Below are 19075 nucleotides of genomic sequence, written 5' to 3'. Positions count from 1 at the left end.
CTGATGGCAGTTCTAGGGGGTGCTACATAGCCCCCTACCCCGGGCACACGGCGCCTGATGGCAGCTCTAGGGGGCACTGCGCAGCCGGGCTCATGGCACCCCTTACATCTGCTACCAGGCTCCCCCCATAGGTTGGCACCCTGGGCAGCTGCCCGGCTAGCCCCCCTGCTTAATCTGGCCCTGCTCACGTTCCACCGCCCAGTCCTGGGTGGAAACCCATCCTTTGAAAGCCCCTGGGCTAGGGACCCAGCAAATCTGTTGCCTCCCTCGCCCCGGAGTCCGGGAAGGCTTGTACAGTGAAGCTTCTTGCTTCTCTATGGATTTAGAAAACGGAATGAAATAGAAAACACCTGTGGGACAGGGGAGGAATTAACTGGAAGGCTACGTCTACACTGGCATGATTTTCCGGAAATGCTTAAACCGGAACAGTTTTCCATTATAAGTATTTCCGGAAAAAGTGCGTCTATATTGGCAGGATGCTTTTCCGGAAAAGCACTTTTTCTGGAAAAGCATCCGTGCCAATGTAGACGCGCTTTTCCGCAAAAAAGCCCCGATCGTCATTTTCGCGATCGGGGCTTTTTTGCGGAAAACACTACTGGGCTGTCTACACTGGCCCTTTTCTGGAACAGTTTTCTGGAAAAAGGACTTTTGCCCGAATGGGAGCAGCGTAGTATTTCCGGAAAAGCGGCTGATTTCTTACAGTAGATCGTCAGTGCTTTTCTGGAAATTCAAGGGTCCAGTGTAGACGGCTGGCAAGTTATTCCGGAAAAGCGGCTGATTTTCTGGAATAGGTGGCCAGTGTAGACACAGCCTTAGGGTATGTCTAGACTACAGGGTTTTTTCGAAAAAAGAGGCCTTTTTTTGAAAAAGCTTCCCCTGCGTCTAGACTGCTGCCACGTTCTTTTGAAAGTAAATGGAAAGACCGCGGCAGTTTTTTCGACCGTGAAAAACCGTGTTTCACGAGGAATAACGCCTTTTTTCAAAAGTGCTCTTTCGAAAAAAGGCGTATGTAATGCAAACTGTGCTTTTCCAAAAGAGAGCATCCAGACTGCCTGAGCACTCTCTTTCGAAAAATCAGCTTGCTTTTTCGAAAGTACTGGTTGTAGTCTAGACGCTTTTTCGAAAGAGCCTCTTTCGAAAGAGACTTGCGGTCTAGATGTAGCCTTACTCTCCTGGAGGCGTTAAATACGCTATTGGGCAGGGGTCTCCCATCAGCACAGGTGGTGTCTATATCGGGGATGGGCAATAATTTGTGATGGGGGGGGCACTCCAAGATTTTGGTAAGTGGTCAAGGGTGGCACTTTTCTGTGTGGAGTCTGGGACAGAGGTTGGGTGCAGAACGGAGCTTGGGATAAGGGGCAGGGATACAGGAGAGGGTGTGGGTCTGAAAGGGAGTTTGGGGGCAGGACGGGGTTGTGATCTGGGGCAGAGGATTGGGGTGCAGGGTCTGGGAGGGGCTATGGGTGCAGGAGAGGATTCTGGCCTGGGGGAGGGGTACAGGAGGGGGTGCAGGGTCTGGGAGGGGCTATGGGTGCAGGAGAGGATTCTGGCCTGGGGAAGGGGTACAGGAGGGGGTGCAGGGTCTGGGAGGGGCTATGGGTGCAGGAGAGGATTCTGGCCTGGGGAAGGGGTACAGGAGGGGGTGCAGGGTCTGGGGGGGGCTATGGGCGCAGGAGAGGATTCTGGCCTGGGGGAGAGGTGCAGAAGGGGTGCAGCGTCTGGGAGGGGCTATGGGTGCAGGAGAGGATTCTGGCCTGGGGGAGAGGTGCAGAAGGGGTGCAGCGTCTGGGAGGGGCTATGGGTGCAGGAGAGGATTCTGGCCTGGGGGAGAGGTGCAGAAGGGGGGCAGAGTCTGGGAGAGGCTATGGGTGCAGGAGAGGATTCTGGCCTGGGGGAGAGGTGCAGGAGGGGGGCAGTCTGGGAGGGGCTATGGATGCAGGAGAGGATTCTGGCCTGGGGGAGAGGTGCAGGAGGGGGGCAGGTTCTGGGAGGGGCTATGGGTGCAGGAGAGGATTCTGGCCTGGGGGAGGGGTGCAGAAGGGGGGCAGAGTCTGGGGGGGGGCTATGGGTGCAGGAGAGGATTCTGGCCTGGGGGAGGGGTGCAGGAGGGGGCCCAGGGTCTGGGAGGGAGTTGTGACCTGGGGCAGAGTTGCAGAGGGAGGTGCAGAGAGTTAGGTGATGATTTGGGGCAGGAGGGGTGGTGACTTATTTAGGCTTATGCAGTCTGCAGAAGAGAAGAGCGAGGGGGGATTTGATAGCAGCCTTCAACTTCCTGAAGGGAGGTTCCAAAGAGGATGGAGAGAGGCTGTTCTCAGTAGGACGGATGGCAGAACAAGGAGCAACGGTCTCAAATTGTAGTGGGGGAGGACTAGGTTGGATATCAGGAAAAACTATTTCCCTGGCGGGGAGGGGGTGGGGGAGTGCAGCCCTGGGAATCGGTCCCCTAGGGAGGAGCTGGAATCTCCATCCCTAGAGGTGTTTAAGTCCCGGCTTGACCAAGCCCTGGCTGGGATGATTGAGTTGGGATTGGTCCTGCGTTGGGCAAGGGGCTGGACTTGATGACCTCTTGAGGTCTCTTCCAGCTCTCTGATTCTATGAGTCTATGACCTGGGGCGGGGAGTTGGGGTGTGGGAGGGAGGTGGGTGCCACATGCCGACTCTGGCAGGAAGGTATTTACCTAGGCAGCTCCCGGCCAGCAGCCCAGCGGGATCCTCCAGCAGGCTCCCTGCCTGCCAAAGCTCAGAGCATCGGGCTGCTCCCTCCAGGTGCCTCCCTGTGCCACATGGGTTGGGGAGAGAAGGGGCAATCTGTGCTCTACCCCTCAGAACGATCATCGCAGCTCCCATTAGGACCCTGCCTGAGGGTCCCAGCTAGAGCGATCAGGGTGTCAACTTGTCGGTGACACTCAACCTCCTGGGCAGGCGGCTTCACAGTGGCCGGGCAGTGAAGCCTCCGGGGCTTCCAGCCCTGCTCCTGGGGAGGCAGCATAAATTAGGGACGGTAAAATGTGTTTAATTAAATAATCGTGTCACCGCTGACATTTTCAGTGGTTACATGGTTCTACTCACGGGGGCAGGCTGCTCCCCAGAGCCAGTACACACGGGGGAGCAGGCTCTTAAGCCGGTTCCCCACACGTATTGGCTCCCACCTGAGGTAGCAGCGTGGGGCAGGGCAGGCAGCTCCCTGGGAGCTGGGATGCGCATATCAGGACCCCTTGGGTCACCGTGACCGTTCACCAGCGAGCTCCGGCTTATCGGTCAACCGTGTACTCGGTGACACTTTCACCTCCCTAGCAGAAGGCTAAGTTTTATACTGCGGAACCTGCAGCGCAGGGAACCGTGTAATGGCTGAATATTATTATTGCACCAGCATGTTATCTGTGGTCGTTGTCTTTTCAGTTATGATCCTGCAGGGAAAAACAGAAGGGCCTCTAACATTTAGGTGGTTTGCACGGCACATTTATAGAAACAACGCAATGACACAGTCACAAGTCGAAATGCATAGTTTTGCTGCTTAGAGGTCGTCCCCCGTCCCCCCCCCGTCTGTCTCACAGGCTATGTCTAGACTGCAAGCCTCTTTCGAAAGAGCGCGTCTAGACTGCACGCGGAATTTCGAAAAAGCAAGCCGCGTTTTCGAAAGAAAGCACCCAGTGAGTCTGGATGCTCTCTTTCTAAAAAGCCTGTTTGCTGTCAAGAACGCCTTCTTTCGAAAGAGCACTTTCGAAAGAAGGCGTTCTTCCTCGTGGAATTAGGTTTACCACCGTCGAAAGAAAAGCCGCGTTCTTTCGATTTAATTTCAAAAGAACGCGGCTGCAGTCTAGACGCAGGTGAAGTTTTTTCGAAAAAACCCCGGAGTCTGGACACAGCCACAGAGACCCCGGCAAGTTCTTGGTGTGACCTATGGTTTAAAAATTCATGTCAGTTTGTTGGATCAAAATAAGTGAGTCTGTTTAAACTCACCTTATCTACCCCCCAGATTTGTTCCCAAGCAGGTAAAATCAGCTGTTCCACGAGGCAAGGTTTCAAAGGCTGGGAATCTGCGTAACCACACATAGGGATTGATCTTCCCAGATCCCCCAGGAAATCCACGCAGGGAGCTGGGGACCACACAACACACACACTGATACAAAGGTCTGTGAACGTACTCTGGGCCTGTTTTGTCTGACCCATCTCAAGTTAGTAGCCGCTGCAGGTTTCATACTTTCAGGCTCCGGGTGCAGCATACAGATAACATTTATCAGGTGGAAACAACGGTTCCTTGAAGAGGCCACATGTGTTTGCAATATCTGCCACACTGGTAACGTGTGTTCAGGCGGGATCACTGCTGGTGTAACATGGCTAAAATAAATAGTTTTAGCTCAGGGTTTTCGTTCCTTAATTTCTGCCATTAAAACGTGTCATGTTCTGTACTTCAAAACAATCCAGGCGGCAGACAGAGCGTGAGCAGGGGGTCTGAAGGACTCTGATAGGATCAGACAGTCTGGAAGACAGGAAGCTAGATGGGACTCTGCAAGAACATTGTACTCCTTCTGGAACCATACAGGCCATGACTGCGAGTCCAGGATTTTCTGTGAGACAACATGAAGGTCCTCACGAGCCCTAGAAACTAATAAGGTAGCTAGGAGCAGCTCTACAGGAAAGACGTTGTTTTCCAGGGTGATAGAGCCTAGGGAAATGGAAGATAGAAGAGGCTGAGCAGGAACACTGTAATCCTCCAAGGTCATAGAGTGTAGGGAAATGGAAGATGGAAGAGGCTGAGCAGGAACACTGTAATCCTCCAAGGTCATAGAGTGTAGGGAAATGGAAGATAGAAGAGGCTGAGCAGGAACACTGTAATCCTCCAACGTCATAGAGTGTAGGGAAATGGAAGATAGAAGAGGCTGAGCAGGAACATTGTAATCCTCCAAGGTCATAGAGTGTAGGGAAATGGAAGATAGAAGAGGCTGAGCAGGAACACTGTAATCCTCCAAGGTCATAGAGTGTAGGGAAATGGAAGATAGAAGAGGCTGAGCAGGAACATTGTAATCCTCCAAGGTCATAGAGTGTAGGGAAATGGAAGATAGAAGAGGCTGAGCAGGAACACTGTAATCCTCCAAGGTCATAGAGTGTAGGGAAATGGAAGATAGAAGAGGCTGAGCAGGAACACTGTAATCCTCCAAGGTCATAGAGTGTAGGGAAATGGAAGATAGAAGAGGCTGAGCAGGAACATTGTAATCCTCTAGGGTCATAGAGTGTAGGGAAATGGAAGATAGAAGAGGCTGAGCAGGAACACTGTAATCCTCCAAGGTCATAGAGTGTAGGGAAATGGAAGATAGAAGAGGCTGAGCAGGAACACTGTAATCCTCCAAGGTCATAGAGTGTAGGGAAATGGAAGATAGAAGAGGCTGAGCAGGAACACTGTAATCCTCCAAGGTCATAGAGTGTAGGGAAATGGAAGATAGAAGAGGCTGAGCAGGAACACTGTAATCCTCCAAGGTCATAGAGTGTAGGGAAATGGAAGATAGAAGAGGCTGAGCAGGAACATTGTAATCCTCTAGGGTCACAGAGCTTGGGCAATGGAAGCTAGAAGATATTCAGGATTATTAAAAACAGGCTTATTAAGACCACTGTAATCTGCCAAGGTCATAGAGTGTAGGGAAATCAAAGATAGAAGAGGCTTAGCAAGAACATTGTAACCCTCCAAGGTCATAGAGGTTATGTCTAGACTACATCCCTCTATCACCAGAGGGATGTAAATTAGACATACCAAAATTGCTAACGAAGTGGGGATTTAAATATCCCGTGCTTCATTAGAATAAAAATGGCCACTGGTTTTTGCTGACGTGGCAATTTGCCGGCAGTCAAGACAGGGATCGGTCGACAAGGAAAGCCTTTTCTGACCGATCCCTTATGCCTTGTGCAACGAGTGTAGAGAAATGTAAGATAGAAGAGGCTTAGCAAGAACGTTGTAACCCTCCACGGTCATAGAGCCAGGGCAATGAAAGCTAGAAGACATTCAGCAAGAACCTCTAGGATCTATGGGTATGTCTACTCTACCACCCTAGTTCGAACTAGGGTGGTAGTGTAGACATACCCATAGAGACTATAACACCAAAGGCCAGAGATTCCAGTTTCTTGGGATCACAACCACGCCTTACCCTCTGGGGGAGAGTTTTAGGTGGGACAAAAAAGCACAAAAGTAAGGGAAAACTCTCTCCCCGTTGAAAGAGACTGGCGGGAAAGCGAAGAGCAGATCCTCACTGCTGAGGTCATAAAACGACACACGCCCCTGCTCATAGTCGAGATAGACGCCAATCTCATTGTGGTTGTCTTTGAGGGGCACGTAGGTGTAGGAAGGGCTGGTGAGCGCCACGCAGAGGTGATAATATTTCTGCAATCCCAAGACCCCCGTGAGGGGTCGAAAGATAATGGGTCCCTTCCTCCTCACCGATTCTCTGGCCACACCCACAGTCCAGAACAATCCATCCACTTCCACCTCCCAGTAGTGTCTTCCCGAGGTGAATCCTCCACAGCCCAGGATGCAGGGATCAGTGTCAAATCTCTCAGGACGGTCAGGCATCTCCTGACTTGGTTTTCCCCATCTGGCGTCTTTCAGGTCTTCGGAGAGGATGAGTTCAGGACCAGCCGTGTCCGGATCCAGAGTCACGTTTACTGCACGACAGAGAGAATATCAGAGCATGAGAGTCTGAGACCAGAACTGGGGAAAGGGTGGATAGAATATTCAAGAGGTCAGATGCCGGCAGAAAATAATCCTCTGCAACTGGATATACTCCGTGTCCCTCTGACCACAATGTCGTTTTCCTAGGTGAAAAGTAAAGGCTGATTGTGACACCAAATCCGTGGATGTTAAAAGCCTACCAGGGTTGCTGGAGCGACCGATGTCCAATGTTGAAAAACTAGAACGTTCAGAGGTGAGCATATGGACAAGACACAAGGACATTTTACATGTGTGTTTTAAAAGCAAGAAACATTGAAAAGACAGGACATCTGAAGCGAGGAACACTCGAATAACCTTAACTCTGCCCCTCGGTGTACTCACTCTCCTGTCTTTCCCTTCTTCTATCCAAGGGTCCTGGAACAATTTGTACAGTGGGAGTGCTGAGAGCTACTGAACCAAACCATAAACACCATCAGTGATGGGAACCACTCCAAGACAGGGGGTGCGGCAGAACCCCAGCTCCGGCACCTATTCTTCCATCCCTCCCGGCTCTGTAAAACGTGCCATTTTAAGATGAAGGATTCCCTACCACCTCTTAGGCAATTTATTCCAGTGTTTCACTCCCCCTGGCAAAAACAGTGCTACACTGTGTCCCTGTGAACCAATACAGCTTCTGTTGTACTTGCTGCCTGAGAGTCCCGTCAGGCTGCGGATGGGGGTGCAGGACTGGGTGACTTCCCCCCACTCCTCCGTGACAGTCTTACCTTTGAATTGCTGCAGAGTTTGGGGACGGAGGGGAAGCTCTGGCGTCGTCCGCCTGGGTTCGGGAGAAAAAGCCATTGCGGCCGCACCTTCCTCGTCTCACCGCTACGGGAGGAAAAACACCAGCCACGCGTTTATTCCCCTTCCTCCGACTGCTCGGCTCAGGGGGTAGATAAAGGTCAAGGGGCCCGTACGTGCCTAGGTGTGGCATGGGTCTGCGGCTGCTTGGGGGAGTGATGGGGAAAGACCCACAAGGGGCAGTGTAGGGCAGTGGGAAGAGCACTGGACTCGGGGCGCCAGCTCCCTGTTCTGCCACGGGCCCGGTTGTGTGGCTGAAAGGACGTCACGTCCCCTCCTGTCTTCCGGCTGCCTGGTCTGGACTGTCCACTGTCCTGGGCAGAAATTGTCCTTCGCTGTGAGGGTTGCAAAGGGCAGGTGTGTGCATGGGGGAGAGAGGGGGGAACAGGAGGGGTCACGTGCCCCAACGTTGTGAGTGGAAGGGGCCGGCCAGTAGCCAGTGTGGGGGGGAGAGTGGCAGGGGGATGGGGTCCAGCCCCCCCATTCTCACTGGAAAGGGGAAGCAGAGGTCTGCGGCCAGGGGAGCAAAGTGAGCTGGTGGGGGCTGCTTTGCTCTGCTTCCCTGGTTGCTGCCAGTGAGTGTGTGTTGTGAGCGGCACTAGGCCCCCAGACCCACTAGTTCCCAAGGCCACCTAGGTTGGGGGAAGAGCTGGAGCACAACAAGGGTGGAATGGAGGCAGAGTAGGGGTTGCCTCTGTCAATGGGGCCTGATCTCAGCTGGGCTCATAGGCCTATGGCAATGTTCCCTCTATTTTTTTTCCATCCATGTGTGGAATAAGTTTTGTTCCACGCACTGAGGCATATGTAGATGTGCACCACTGATAGAAACACATGGGCCCTCTGCTAATCAGCTGGGTGACCCCAGAATCTCCTCTGGGTAGCTGCCCACATGCTCACCTTACAGGGAACACTGGTGCATGGTAATCTTTCAATCTCCATGGGGCTACTATAAGGTGGGTGTGTAACTGGCTGGATAACTGTACTCAGAGAGTAGTTATTAACCGTTTACGGTCATGCTGGAAAGGCCTAACACGTAGGGTTCCGCAGGGTTCTGTTTTGGGATCGGTCTTGTTCAATATCTTCATCAATGATTTAGATGATGGCATAGAGAGGATGCTTATTAAGTTTGCAGATGATACCAAGTTGGGAGGGGTCAAAAGTGCTTTGGAAGAGAGGGTCATAATTCAAAATGATCTTAACAAACTGGAGAAATGGTTTAAGGTAAACAGGATGGCTGCGTCTAGACTGGCATGATTTTGCGGAAATACTTTTAATGGAAAAGTTTTCCCGTTAAAAGTATTTCCGCAAAAGAGCGTCTAGATTGGCACGGATGCTTTTGCGCAAAAACATCTGTGCCCACTATAGACGCGCTTTTGTGCAAGAAAGCTCCGAAGGCCATGTTAGCCATCGAGTTTTCTTGCACAAAAAATTAAGGTGCCTGTCTACACTGGCCCTCTTGCACAAGTATTCTTGCACAAGATGGCTTATCCCTGAGCGGGAGCGTCTAACTATTTCCGCAAGAAGCACTGAATTCTTACATTAGAACGTCAGTGTTCTTGCGCAAATTCAAGCGGCCAATGTAGACAGCTGGCAAGTTTTTGCGCAAAAGCACCTGCTTTTGCGCAAAATCTTGCCAGTCTAGACGCACCTGATGAAGTTTAATAAGGACAAATGCAAAGTGCTCCACGTAGGAAGGAACAATCAGTTTCACACATACAGATGGGGAAGTGAGGCTGTGTCTAGACTACATGCCTCTGTCGGCAGAGGCATGTAGATTAGGGTTGTAGGCAAAGGTAAATGAAGCCGCGATTTAAATGATCGCGGCTTCATTTACATTTACATGGCTGCCGCGCTGAGCCGACAAACAGCTGATCAGCTGTTTGTCGGCTCGCCGCTAGTCTGGACGTTCCCCCTGTCGACATCAAAGCCCTTTGTCGGCAGCCCCGTTATTCCTCGTGGAATGAGGTTTACCGGGGCTGCCGACAAAGGGCTTTGATGTCGACAGGGGGAACATCTAGACTAGTGCGCGAGCCGACAAACAGCTGATCAGCTGTTTGTCGGCTCAGCGCGGCAGCCATGTAAATTTAAATGAAGCCGCGATCATTTAAATCGCGGCTTCATTTACCTTTGCTGAATAAACAAATCTACATGCCTCTGCTGACAGAGGCATGTAGTGTAGACGTACCCTGACTGTCTAGGAAGGAGTCCTGCAGAAAGGGATTTAGGAGTCATAGAGGACCACAAGCTAAATATGAGTCAACAGTGTGACACTGTTGCAAAAAAAGCAAAAGTGATTCTGGGCTGCATGAAGAGGAATATTGTGAGCAAGACACGAGACGTCATTCTTTTGCTCTACTCTGCGCCGATTAGGCCTCAATTGGAGTAGTATGTCCAGTTTTGGACACCACATTTCAAGAAAGATTTGGATCAAGGTCCAGAGAACAACAGTGATTAAAGGCTTGAAAACATGAGCTATGAAGGAAGACTGAAAGAATTGGGCTTGTTTCGTTTGGAAAGGAGAGAACAGAGAGGGGACATGCTAGCAGTTTTCAAGTACCTAAAAGGGTGTGATAAAGAGGAGGGAGAAAAATTGTTCTCCTTGGCCTCTGTGGATAGGACAAAAAGCAATGGGCTTAAATTGTAGGAAGGGAGGTTTAGGTTGGACATGAGGAAAAACTTCCTACTTTCCAGGAGGTTAAACACTGGAATAAATTGCCAAGGGAGGTTGTGGAATCTCCATCACTGGAGATATTTAAGAGTAGATTGGATAGACATCTATCAGGGATAATATCGACAGTGCTTGGTCCTGTGATGAGGGCAGGGGGCTGGACTTGATGACCTCTCGAGGTTCCTTCCAGTTCTAGAGTTCTATGATTCTTTGATTTTCACCACCATTCTCACACAAGGACTGGGCAAAATTTCCTCCCTTGGTCTCTTCTGACCTCTGCTTATTCCCTGTCTTCTAATTTTTCAGCCCTTCAAGGGCGTATTTTGATGCTTTTTTATGCAACCACAAGCGAGCTAAAAAAAAAAGATGAGATTGTGATAGAAACCTCAACTGACCAACCCACTGCCATACAGATGTGTATCGCCCCCAGATGTGTAACACTGGAGATGTGTCCTTCCTTGTGAAGTGTGTGTGCAGTGGGGGGAGGTGCGAAGAAGCCACGTACTGATTCAATACGCCTCTGGCATCCTAAAAGTGAGAGAGAGAAGGAGAAAAAGGAGCCTAGCTCCACATGCCATGTACTAGGGACTCCTCTTGCTCCCGAAGAAACTAATTTTGGGGTTACCCCTTCAGTTTCACACCGGTGGCTCACTCAATCCCCGTCCACGGCTTCCGCCTCTCGTTGCCAATTCTCTGAACTCCAGCGATGAGAGTTTGGGGGAAACTTTTCTCCCCCCCCTAAAATAGAAACTCCCCTTTTTATGAACCAGAGGGTGTCAAATCACCCCAGGAATGGAAAGAAAGCCCTGTGAGGTTTTGCATCCAATCACAAGGTACCAACGGTCAGGATTGTCTTGGGGGGGGGGCAGGGTCTGGGGCAACCCCTAGGGAAAACCTCCCACACCCCTGCCCCGCTTCACCCCTTCTCCAAGCCCCGCCCTGGCTCCCTCTATGTTTTTCCATCTATGTGTGGAATAAATTTTGTTCTGTGTGCCAAGGAATGTGCAGAGGTGCACCACCCATAGAAACACATGCTGCCGGCTGTTATCAGCTGCGGGCGCTCTGCTAATCAGCTGGGCGGCACCTGAATCGCTCCTGGGTGTCTCCACCCTTCCCCCTCTCCCGAGCATCACATCTCAGGGGATTACAGGGGCCTGGCATGGCCGTAGCAGGGGTCCCCCCCCACACATACTCACCACATGGGTGGCAGGTGCGGCCTGGCAGCCTGTTCTGCCCCCCGGTGCCACCCTCTCCTGGCCCGCTCCCTGCCAGTTCTCCTTGGTGGCAGGAAGAGGAGTGCCTTGGGGTCGGAGTTTTTGCTTCCCGCCACTGCGGAGAAGCAGGACACAGTGGGCTAGGAGGGTGGCAGGACGGAGCAGGTGTCTGGGCCGCTCTGGCTCCCGCTGCCCATGTAGTGAGTGCAGGCGGGTGACCCCGGCTGTGCCACACTCCCATAATCCCCTGGGTCCCTTCCGTGCATAGGACGGTTGGGACAACCACCCCGGGCCCCCCAAAAGTGCAAAGTTTGGGGCAGCCACCTCAATTCGTCCTATGGACGGGACAACTCTGCCAGCAGCAGATAATGCGCATTGCCTACTCCTAGCAAGCGAAAGGCCCGAGCGCACAATTAGACCTGAGGTTGCAAATTTGGGCCTGGTGCAGGAATTGACAAGCTGGGCCGAGGCCCCCCTCAAAATGTGTCTCACAGAGATAAATGCACAGGAGCCGCCAGGCCCTCCCACAGGAAGCTGGCCCCGGGGCACGGCACTGAGATCTGGTGCGCTACACGGATCCAGGCAGGTTTTTTTGGTTTCTATTGGTGGTGCACATCTGCACATGCCTCAGTGCACATGAAACTATTCCCCTGTGCTGCATGGGGAGCACGGACCCCAAATGGCGCTTGCTCCCACGCGGTGGCCTGGCGGAGCAGCACAGAAGTCAGCCGAGTGCCACAGCAGGAGGCAACAGAGCTACCCAGAGGGAGCAAGGGGGAGGGATAGCTCAGTGGTTTGAGCATTGGCCTGCTAAACCCAGTGTTGTGAGTTCAATCCTTGCAGAGGTCATTTAGGGATGTTGGGGCAAAAATTTGTCAGGGAAGGTACTTGGTCCTGCTGTGAAGGCAGGGGACTGGACTCCATGACCTTTCAAGGTCCCTTCCAGTTCTAGGAGATAGGCAATCTCCATTAATTTTTTTAATTTAATTTAACAGTCAGCGTTTCAGCATCACAGACATTGGGCTACTATATATATATGATATGATAGCACAACCACATGACAGGGAAGCCTGGAAATGTATCGGAGGCAGCCTCCCCTAAGGTGGACGTGCTACCCCAATTTAGAACCCCAGAAAGCATTACTTTGAATGGCCAACAGGAGGCGCTATTTCAAAATAGCAGCCGTGGGGCGTCTACCCGACTGCGGTTCTGAAAGAGCTATTTTGGAAGAGGCGTTATTCCTCGTGGAAGGAGGTTTGCAAACGCCAAAATAAGCCACTGCTGTTTAGAAAGTATTTAGAAATAACGGCCTCGCTGTGTAGATGCTCTCATCGTTCTTTCGGAAAAACGGACGTGATTCCGAAGGAACGCCGCTGTGTAGACGCACCCTTAGTTAGCTCAAACAGAAATTGTTTCAGGGAAGTTCCATCAATGTAGACATGATCACAGTAGTTTCTTGGTATCTATGAATCTATGGAAATTAAATAACAAACTGATTCATAGAAAACACAGCGCTTATTGCATAAATCCTGATTGAAAAAATAGAGGTTATATTTATAGACATTGAATGATTCAACTATTGGTTGGACCTCTCTAGTCCGGCACTCTCTGGCCCAGCCACCTCTGTGATCCAGCATGATTTTAGTTAGTCCAATGTCCACTTATCATGGGTGTGGCCAAATTTCTCCCCGTCCCATAAAGTTTGTTTACAGCCACCACTCCTGGCTGTCAGAATTTTGTGCTCTTATTTAGTTCTAATTTACCCCAAATGTCTTCGAAGAGCCCAGGAAACAGCAGAAGGGTTGTTGATGCTGCTAGACAACACTGACCTCCCGTGGTTTGGCAAATTCTCTGGTTCAGCACTGGTCAGGGTGCCAGACTAGAGTGGCTCAACCTGTAGTTCTACATAAATGAGGGTTCAAAAACAGCGGAGCGGTTGGATTCCTTCCTTCCCCGCTAAAGGCATGGAGAAGAAGTTAGAGCAGGTAGCACGGAAGTGAAAAGTCCCGTTGATCAAGAACAGACCAAAGGGTATATGGGAAATAATAGGATATGAAAAGCAACCAAGGCAGATGGCTGTGAGGAGATAGGCCAGTTCAAAGGGAAATGAACAAGAAACTTGCTGCATCATGCAGAGTGTTTCTAAATTCTGGATTGCTGGGGAGACAGCAGGGACTGGGGGAATTTTTTTAAATCGGTGAAAGGCTAATCCCAGCAAAGGTGAAGCTAACCAGCTGCCCTGAGCTCCCACCACACCCCAATCTCCTGCCCTGAGCCCCCCACATCCAACAACCCCTATTCTGACTTCTGTACCCCCAAACTCCGGCCTCCCCCACTTTAGCTTTGACTCCTGCACCTCTGCCTTGAGCACCCCCATTCCAACCCTCTTCCCTGACTCCTGTATCCCCTCACCTTCCACCCCCCTGCCCTGAGCCCCCCATCCCAACCCCCTACCCTGACTCCTGTATCCCCTCACCTTCCACACCCCTATCCTGAGCCCCCCATCTCAACCCCCTACCCTGACTCCTGTATCCTCTCACCTTCCACACCCCTGTCCTGAGCCCCCCATCCCAACCCCCTACCCTGACTCCTGTATCCCCTCACCTTCCACCCCCCTGCCCTGAGCCCCCCATTCCAACCCCCTACCCTGACTCCTGTATCCCCTCACCTTCCACCCCCCTGCCCTGAGCCCCCCATCCCAACTCCCTACCCTGACTCCTGTATCCCCTCACCTTCCACACCCCTGTCCTGAGCCCCCCATCCCAACCCCCTACCCTGACTCCTGTACCCCCTCACCTTCCACACCCCTGTCCTGAGCCCCCCATCCCAACCCCCTACCCTGACTCCTGTATCCCCTCACCTTCCACACCCCTGCCCTGAGCCCCCCATCCCAACCCCCTACCCTGACTCCTGCATCCCCTCACCTTCCACACCCCTGCCCTGAGCCCCCCATCCCAACCCCCTACCCTGACTCCTGTATCCCCTCACCTTCCACACCCCTGCCCTGAGCCCCCCATCCCAACCCCCTACCCTGACTCCTGTACCCCCTCACCTTCCACACCCCTGTCCTGAGCCCCCCATCCCAACCCCCTACCCTGATTCCTGTATCCCCTCACCTTCCACACCCCTGTCCTGAGCCCCCCATCCCAACCCCCTACCCTGACTCCTGTATCCCCTCACCTTCCACACCCCTGCCCTGAGCCCCCCATCCCAACTCCCTACCCTGACTCCTGTATCCCCTCACCTTCCACACCCCTGTCCTGAGCCCCCATCCCAACCCCCTACCCTGACTCCTGTATCCCCTCACCTTCCACACCCCTGCCCTGAGCCCCCCATCCCAACCCCCTACCCTGACTCCTGTATCCCCTCACCTTCCACACCCCTGCCCTGAGCCCCCCATTCCAACCCTCTTCCCTGACTCCTGTATCCCCTCACCTTCCACCCCCCTGCCCTGAGCCCCCCATTCCAACCCTCTTCCCTGACTCCTGTATCCCCTCACCTTCCACCCCCCTGCCCTGAGCCCCCCATTCCAACCCTCTTCCCTGACTCCTGTATCCCCTCACCTTCCACCCCCCTGCCCTGAGCCCCCCATTCCAACCCTCTTCCCTGACTCCTGTATCCCCTCACCTTCCAACCCCTGCCCTGAGCCCCCCATCCCAACCCCCTACCCTGACTCCTGCATCCCCTCACCTTCCACACCCCTGTCCTGAGCCCCCCATCCCAACCCCCTACCCTGACTCCTGTACCCCCTCACCTTCCACACCCCTGTCCTGAGCCCCCCATCCCAACCCCCTACCCTGACTCCTGTACCCCCCATCCCCAATCCCTATCCTGAGCCCCCAAACCGCACAACTCTGACTCCTGCACCTTCCACGCCCCTGTCCTGAGTACCCCCAACCCAACCCCCTGCCCTAACTCCTGCATCCCCACATTCCCAATTCCTGCCCTGAGCCCGCACAACCCCTTGCCCTGACTCCTGTACCCCCTCCACATCCCCAATCCCTGCCTTAAGCCCCCCCCTCACCTCTTCCATGTGTTTTCAGCACTCCATTCCACACTTAAATTTCTTACAGGTACCATCCTATTGCGCCCCCCAGGCTCCTTCTCTGACCTGCCCCAAGAGGGGTTGTGATACGACAGGACCTTTAAGAAATGGAAGTTACTTTCATCCCTGGATCCTAGCAATCCCATCATTCTAGCTTTGATAAGAGAAGCAACACTGTACACATTCAGAGATTGTTTTAAATGTTTGGCGAAGCCCCTATGTAGTTACCGGTACAGGTTGAATCTTTTAGTCTGGCACTTTCGGCACCTGACGGGTGCCAAACCAGAGAATTTGCCAAACCACAGGAGGTCAAAATTGTCTAGCAGCATCAACAACCCCTCCACTTCTTGTTAGAGGACAGTGAGGGGTAAATTAGGGCTAAATCCCAGCACAGAACACCGAAAGCCAGGATGGGTGGCTGTAAACGAACTTTATGGGACCGTGGGAAACTTGGTTACACCCATGAAAAGTGGATAACTGGTTAACTAAAATCACACCGGATGATGGATGTTTCCGGCTGAGAGAGTTCTGGATTAGAGAGGTACTTGATTTGCTACCGGTGTTTCTTTTTCTCGCAATGTCCTACCTCGTGCTGCTCAGCAGCTGTGGGATCTGCGGTTGGGGTTTCTCCGTGCTCCGTGCAGATCACTGTGGTCTTCAGAAAGCAAACCCCTCTTGGTGTTTCTCACACCCCCTCTCTGTGTCTGCCTCTTTTGCCCGATGGCCGAATGAACGGTCCAACCAGTTCTACAACAATCCACCCGGAGGAGAGATGATTCTTCTAAGCACCGGGGGGATGTGTGTGTGTGTGCGTGCAAATTTTCTCTCTCCAACCTGTGAACACTGGACCTTATAAGCAATCACAAGGATGAAGCAAGCAGCGTCTCATTGGAGAGTTTCGGCTGGATTCTCAGAAGCCACCGCTCCTTCTGCGTAACAGAGAAAATCAGCTGCAATCTCTTGGTCCCAGACATGGCCTGGTCTTACCATGTTTACCGTGAACTTTACTGTGTTTCTTGGCTGGCAGCGTGTTGTTTTGAAGTTTACATCTGGAGTTTCTTTATGTAATTTTGTCGGCGGGCCAGACCTTGGGAGGCTCAGGAGAGAGACCACTGAAAAGTGGATCTGAAGAGAAAAATCTTCCGTTGCTGACGCCCACAGGTTCTCAGGCTGGGATACACACATCTTTGGGATATACAAAGATCTTCCAGGGGACGAAGGGACGTCAGCTCATCTAGATATCTGCCTGGTTTTACAATCGGCTGCATAAAAAGCACTGGTGAAGTCAGGGCAAACTTAAATTTCATACAATGACTTTTTATCGCAGAATCATAGCACACTAGAACTGGAAGGGACCTCGAGAGGTCATCAAGTCCAGTCCCCTGCCCTCATGGCAGGACCAAGCACCATCTAGGATCAGTGTTTCTCAAAGAGTACCCTAAGGGATAATTGAGAAAAGTCGGGGGAGGGAGGTACGTCAACACAACTGAAATTTGGAGAAAACAGATTTTTTATTGTAAGTTTTACAGCGCTTGATTATTTTTGAATTTTTTACAGCCAAAGATTTCCTCGCTCACCCAGCTATGATTAAGTTGTTTAAACAAATGTGTTGCAATGGTTAAAAAAAATGTGTGTGTCTGAAAACTGTAGGTACTGGAGGGTACTTATACATTTTTTTTTTTTTGGAAAAGGGGGTACTTTATAAAACAAAAGGTTGAGAAACACTGATCTACACCATCCCTGAGAGACGTTTATCTAACCTGCTCTGAAATATCTCCAGAGATGGAGATTCCACAACCTCCCTGGGCAATTTATTCCAGTGTTTCACCACCCTGACAGTTAGGAAGTTTTCCCTAGTGTCCAACCTAAACCTCCCTTGCTGCAATTTAAGCCCATTGTGTCTTGCCCTGTGATCAGAAGTGCTGAAACTTTTTCAGCTTTGGAGGAAACGTCAAATTTTGATCAGAATCATTCCTCCCCCTCGCCTACCCATATTCCGCAAAGAGATCCTTGATGTGTTTGCTTTGTTCTCCATTTGAGTTTGAGTCATGGACCCCTCAGGGGAACCCTATTTACTCCCACCCCAGACAGCCCCAATTTTATAAATAGGCAGCAGGGGAGCATAACAGAAAATATGTATATTTAAAAATATGGATTTTATCCACAGGTAAATGTGACTCCTAAAATAAACTGAAGTTGGCTTTGCATTTTGAACATCATAGTGAGCCACAAGGACAACAGAGAAAGTCACCGTTTGACCTCCCCTAACCAGGGAACCTGTGACAAAGTCAAAAGACCTATGTCCTGTAGCGATTTTCACATTCTGAAGTCAAGAAAGACTCCCATTCTGTGACCCATCCCCTCTACGCAGGTGGAGCTGGGGGCCTACAAGGACCTCCATGTAAATTGTTGCTTGGGTGCTTACAATGTACAATGCCCCAGCTGAAAAAAAAGTTAGGGGCAGGTACTGTATAAATATCCCATTTTTTATATTTTCAAAACAAAAAAAGTTTTGATTTTTCACGTTGAAATTCCGTCTTGTTTCAACGCCATCTTCCTTTCAACTGAAAGTGAAAGAAAAGAAAAGAAAAGAAAAGAAAAGAAAAGAAAAGAAAAGAAAAGAAAAGCAGCCGAAATCAAAATGAAAACACCTCAAAGGTATTGAATGTGAACACTTTAATTGACCTAAAAGAAATATTTTTGTTTTAACAATTTTGCTTTGAACAATTGCTTTTCATCTCAAGGCATTTTTTAAAATTAACGGCATTCATTTTTATGAAGCTTTGGTGTTTGGGAAAATAGTAAACATTTGGAAGTGCCAAAATGAGCCGTCTCGATGATTTCAGAAAAAAAAAAAAGGTTTCATTTTGCAGTTCAACACCACTTTTTGTCTCCAAACATTCATTTTATGTTTGAAAGTCTGTGGGTCGCACTGCTTATCCGTCTAGTACTATCAATAGCACCTTACCAAATCCGTAGCCATGAAAAATGGCTCACGGATCATGAAATTTAAGCCTCCCCCAGGAAATCTGAACTGTTGTGTGCTTTAACCCTATGCTAGGCGGATTCCACAGACCGACCTGTATTTCTCCAATTGGGGGGCCTGTCCGAAAAGGGAGTTGCAGGGGAGCTCGCGAAGTTATTTTAGGGAGCTTGTGGTATTACCATCCTTACTTCTGCACTGCCTACAGAGCTGTGAGGCTGGAGAGCAGCGGCGGTTGGCCAGGTACCCAGCTCTGAAGGCAGCACCCTGCCAGCAGTAGCAATACCATACTGTGCCTCCCTTACTTCTGCGCTGATGCAGGTGGAGTGGGGGCAAGGCATGGGGCAGAGCAAGGACTGGCATGGGGGCAGGGCCCTGGGGCTGGAGTCGGGGGTCGAGCGTCCCCCAGGAAATTATAAAATTGTAGCCTTGGTAAGGGGTCACTCAGCAGAGCCGCAACAGTGGCTGTGGGGCAGGGATGCGGCCAGGCCTGCTTTGTGGCCCGTAGACGCAGCCCGCACCTCAGTAAACTCGCTTATTCGGGTGTGTGAAAACCCCAGGCCACGGGGGCCCAGAGCAGAAAGTGGGGCCTCTGGTTCGGACGGGGCGCAGAGGCATGTGTGTGGGGCGACAAGCAGCAGCCCCGCCCCTGCAGGCGGCTCAAGCCA

The 19075-nt window shown here is 51.4% G+C and overlaps 1 protein-coding gene across 9 annotated transcripts; it reads right to left on the bottom strand.

Moving 5' to 3' along the window:
• Positions 1–5216: 5216 nt before the first annotated feature.
• LOC102462393 (E3 ubiquitin-protein ligase TRIM11-like) lies at positions 5217–16464 on the bottom strand. 9 transcript variants are annotated; one of them, XM_075914119.2, is made up of 5 exons: positions 16011–16464; positions 11362–11494; positions 10671–10693; positions 7422–7524; positions 5217–6650 (listed from the first exon to the last, which is right to left on the bottom strand). In XM_075914119.2, exons 4-5 carry the CDS (start codon positions 7495–7497, stop codon positions 6133–6135), a joined length of 594 nt encoding a protein of 197 aa, XP_075770234.1. In that variant the 5' UTR covers positions 7498–7524; positions 10671–10693; positions 11362–11494; positions 16011–16464; the 3' UTR covers positions 5217–6132. The 9 variants fall into 9 exon arrangements, with proteins under 9 accessions (XP_075770234.1, XP_075770236.1, XP_075770235.1 ...); XM_075914121.2 differs by lacking the exons at positions 10671–10693; positions 11362–11494 and adding an exon at positions 15404–15522; XM_075914120.2 differs by lacking the exons at positions 10671–10693; positions 11362–11494 and adding an exon at positions 12767–12850.
• Between the last annotated feature and the right edge of the window lie 2611 nt (positions 16465–19075).

The sequence above is a fragment of the Pelodiscus sinensis genome, chromosome 19 (assembly GCF_052426305.1).
Source record: "Pelodiscus sinensis isolate ZL-2025 chromosome 19, ASM5242630v1, whole genome shotgun sequence".
In the NCBI taxonomy this organism is placed as follows: domain Eukaryota; kingdom Metazoa; phylum Chordata; order Testudines; family Trionychidae; genus Pelodiscus; species Pelodiscus sinensis.
The sequence above is the reverse complement of the archived record's forward strand: the minus strand, read 5'-3'. Positions and strand labels throughout refer to the sequence as shown.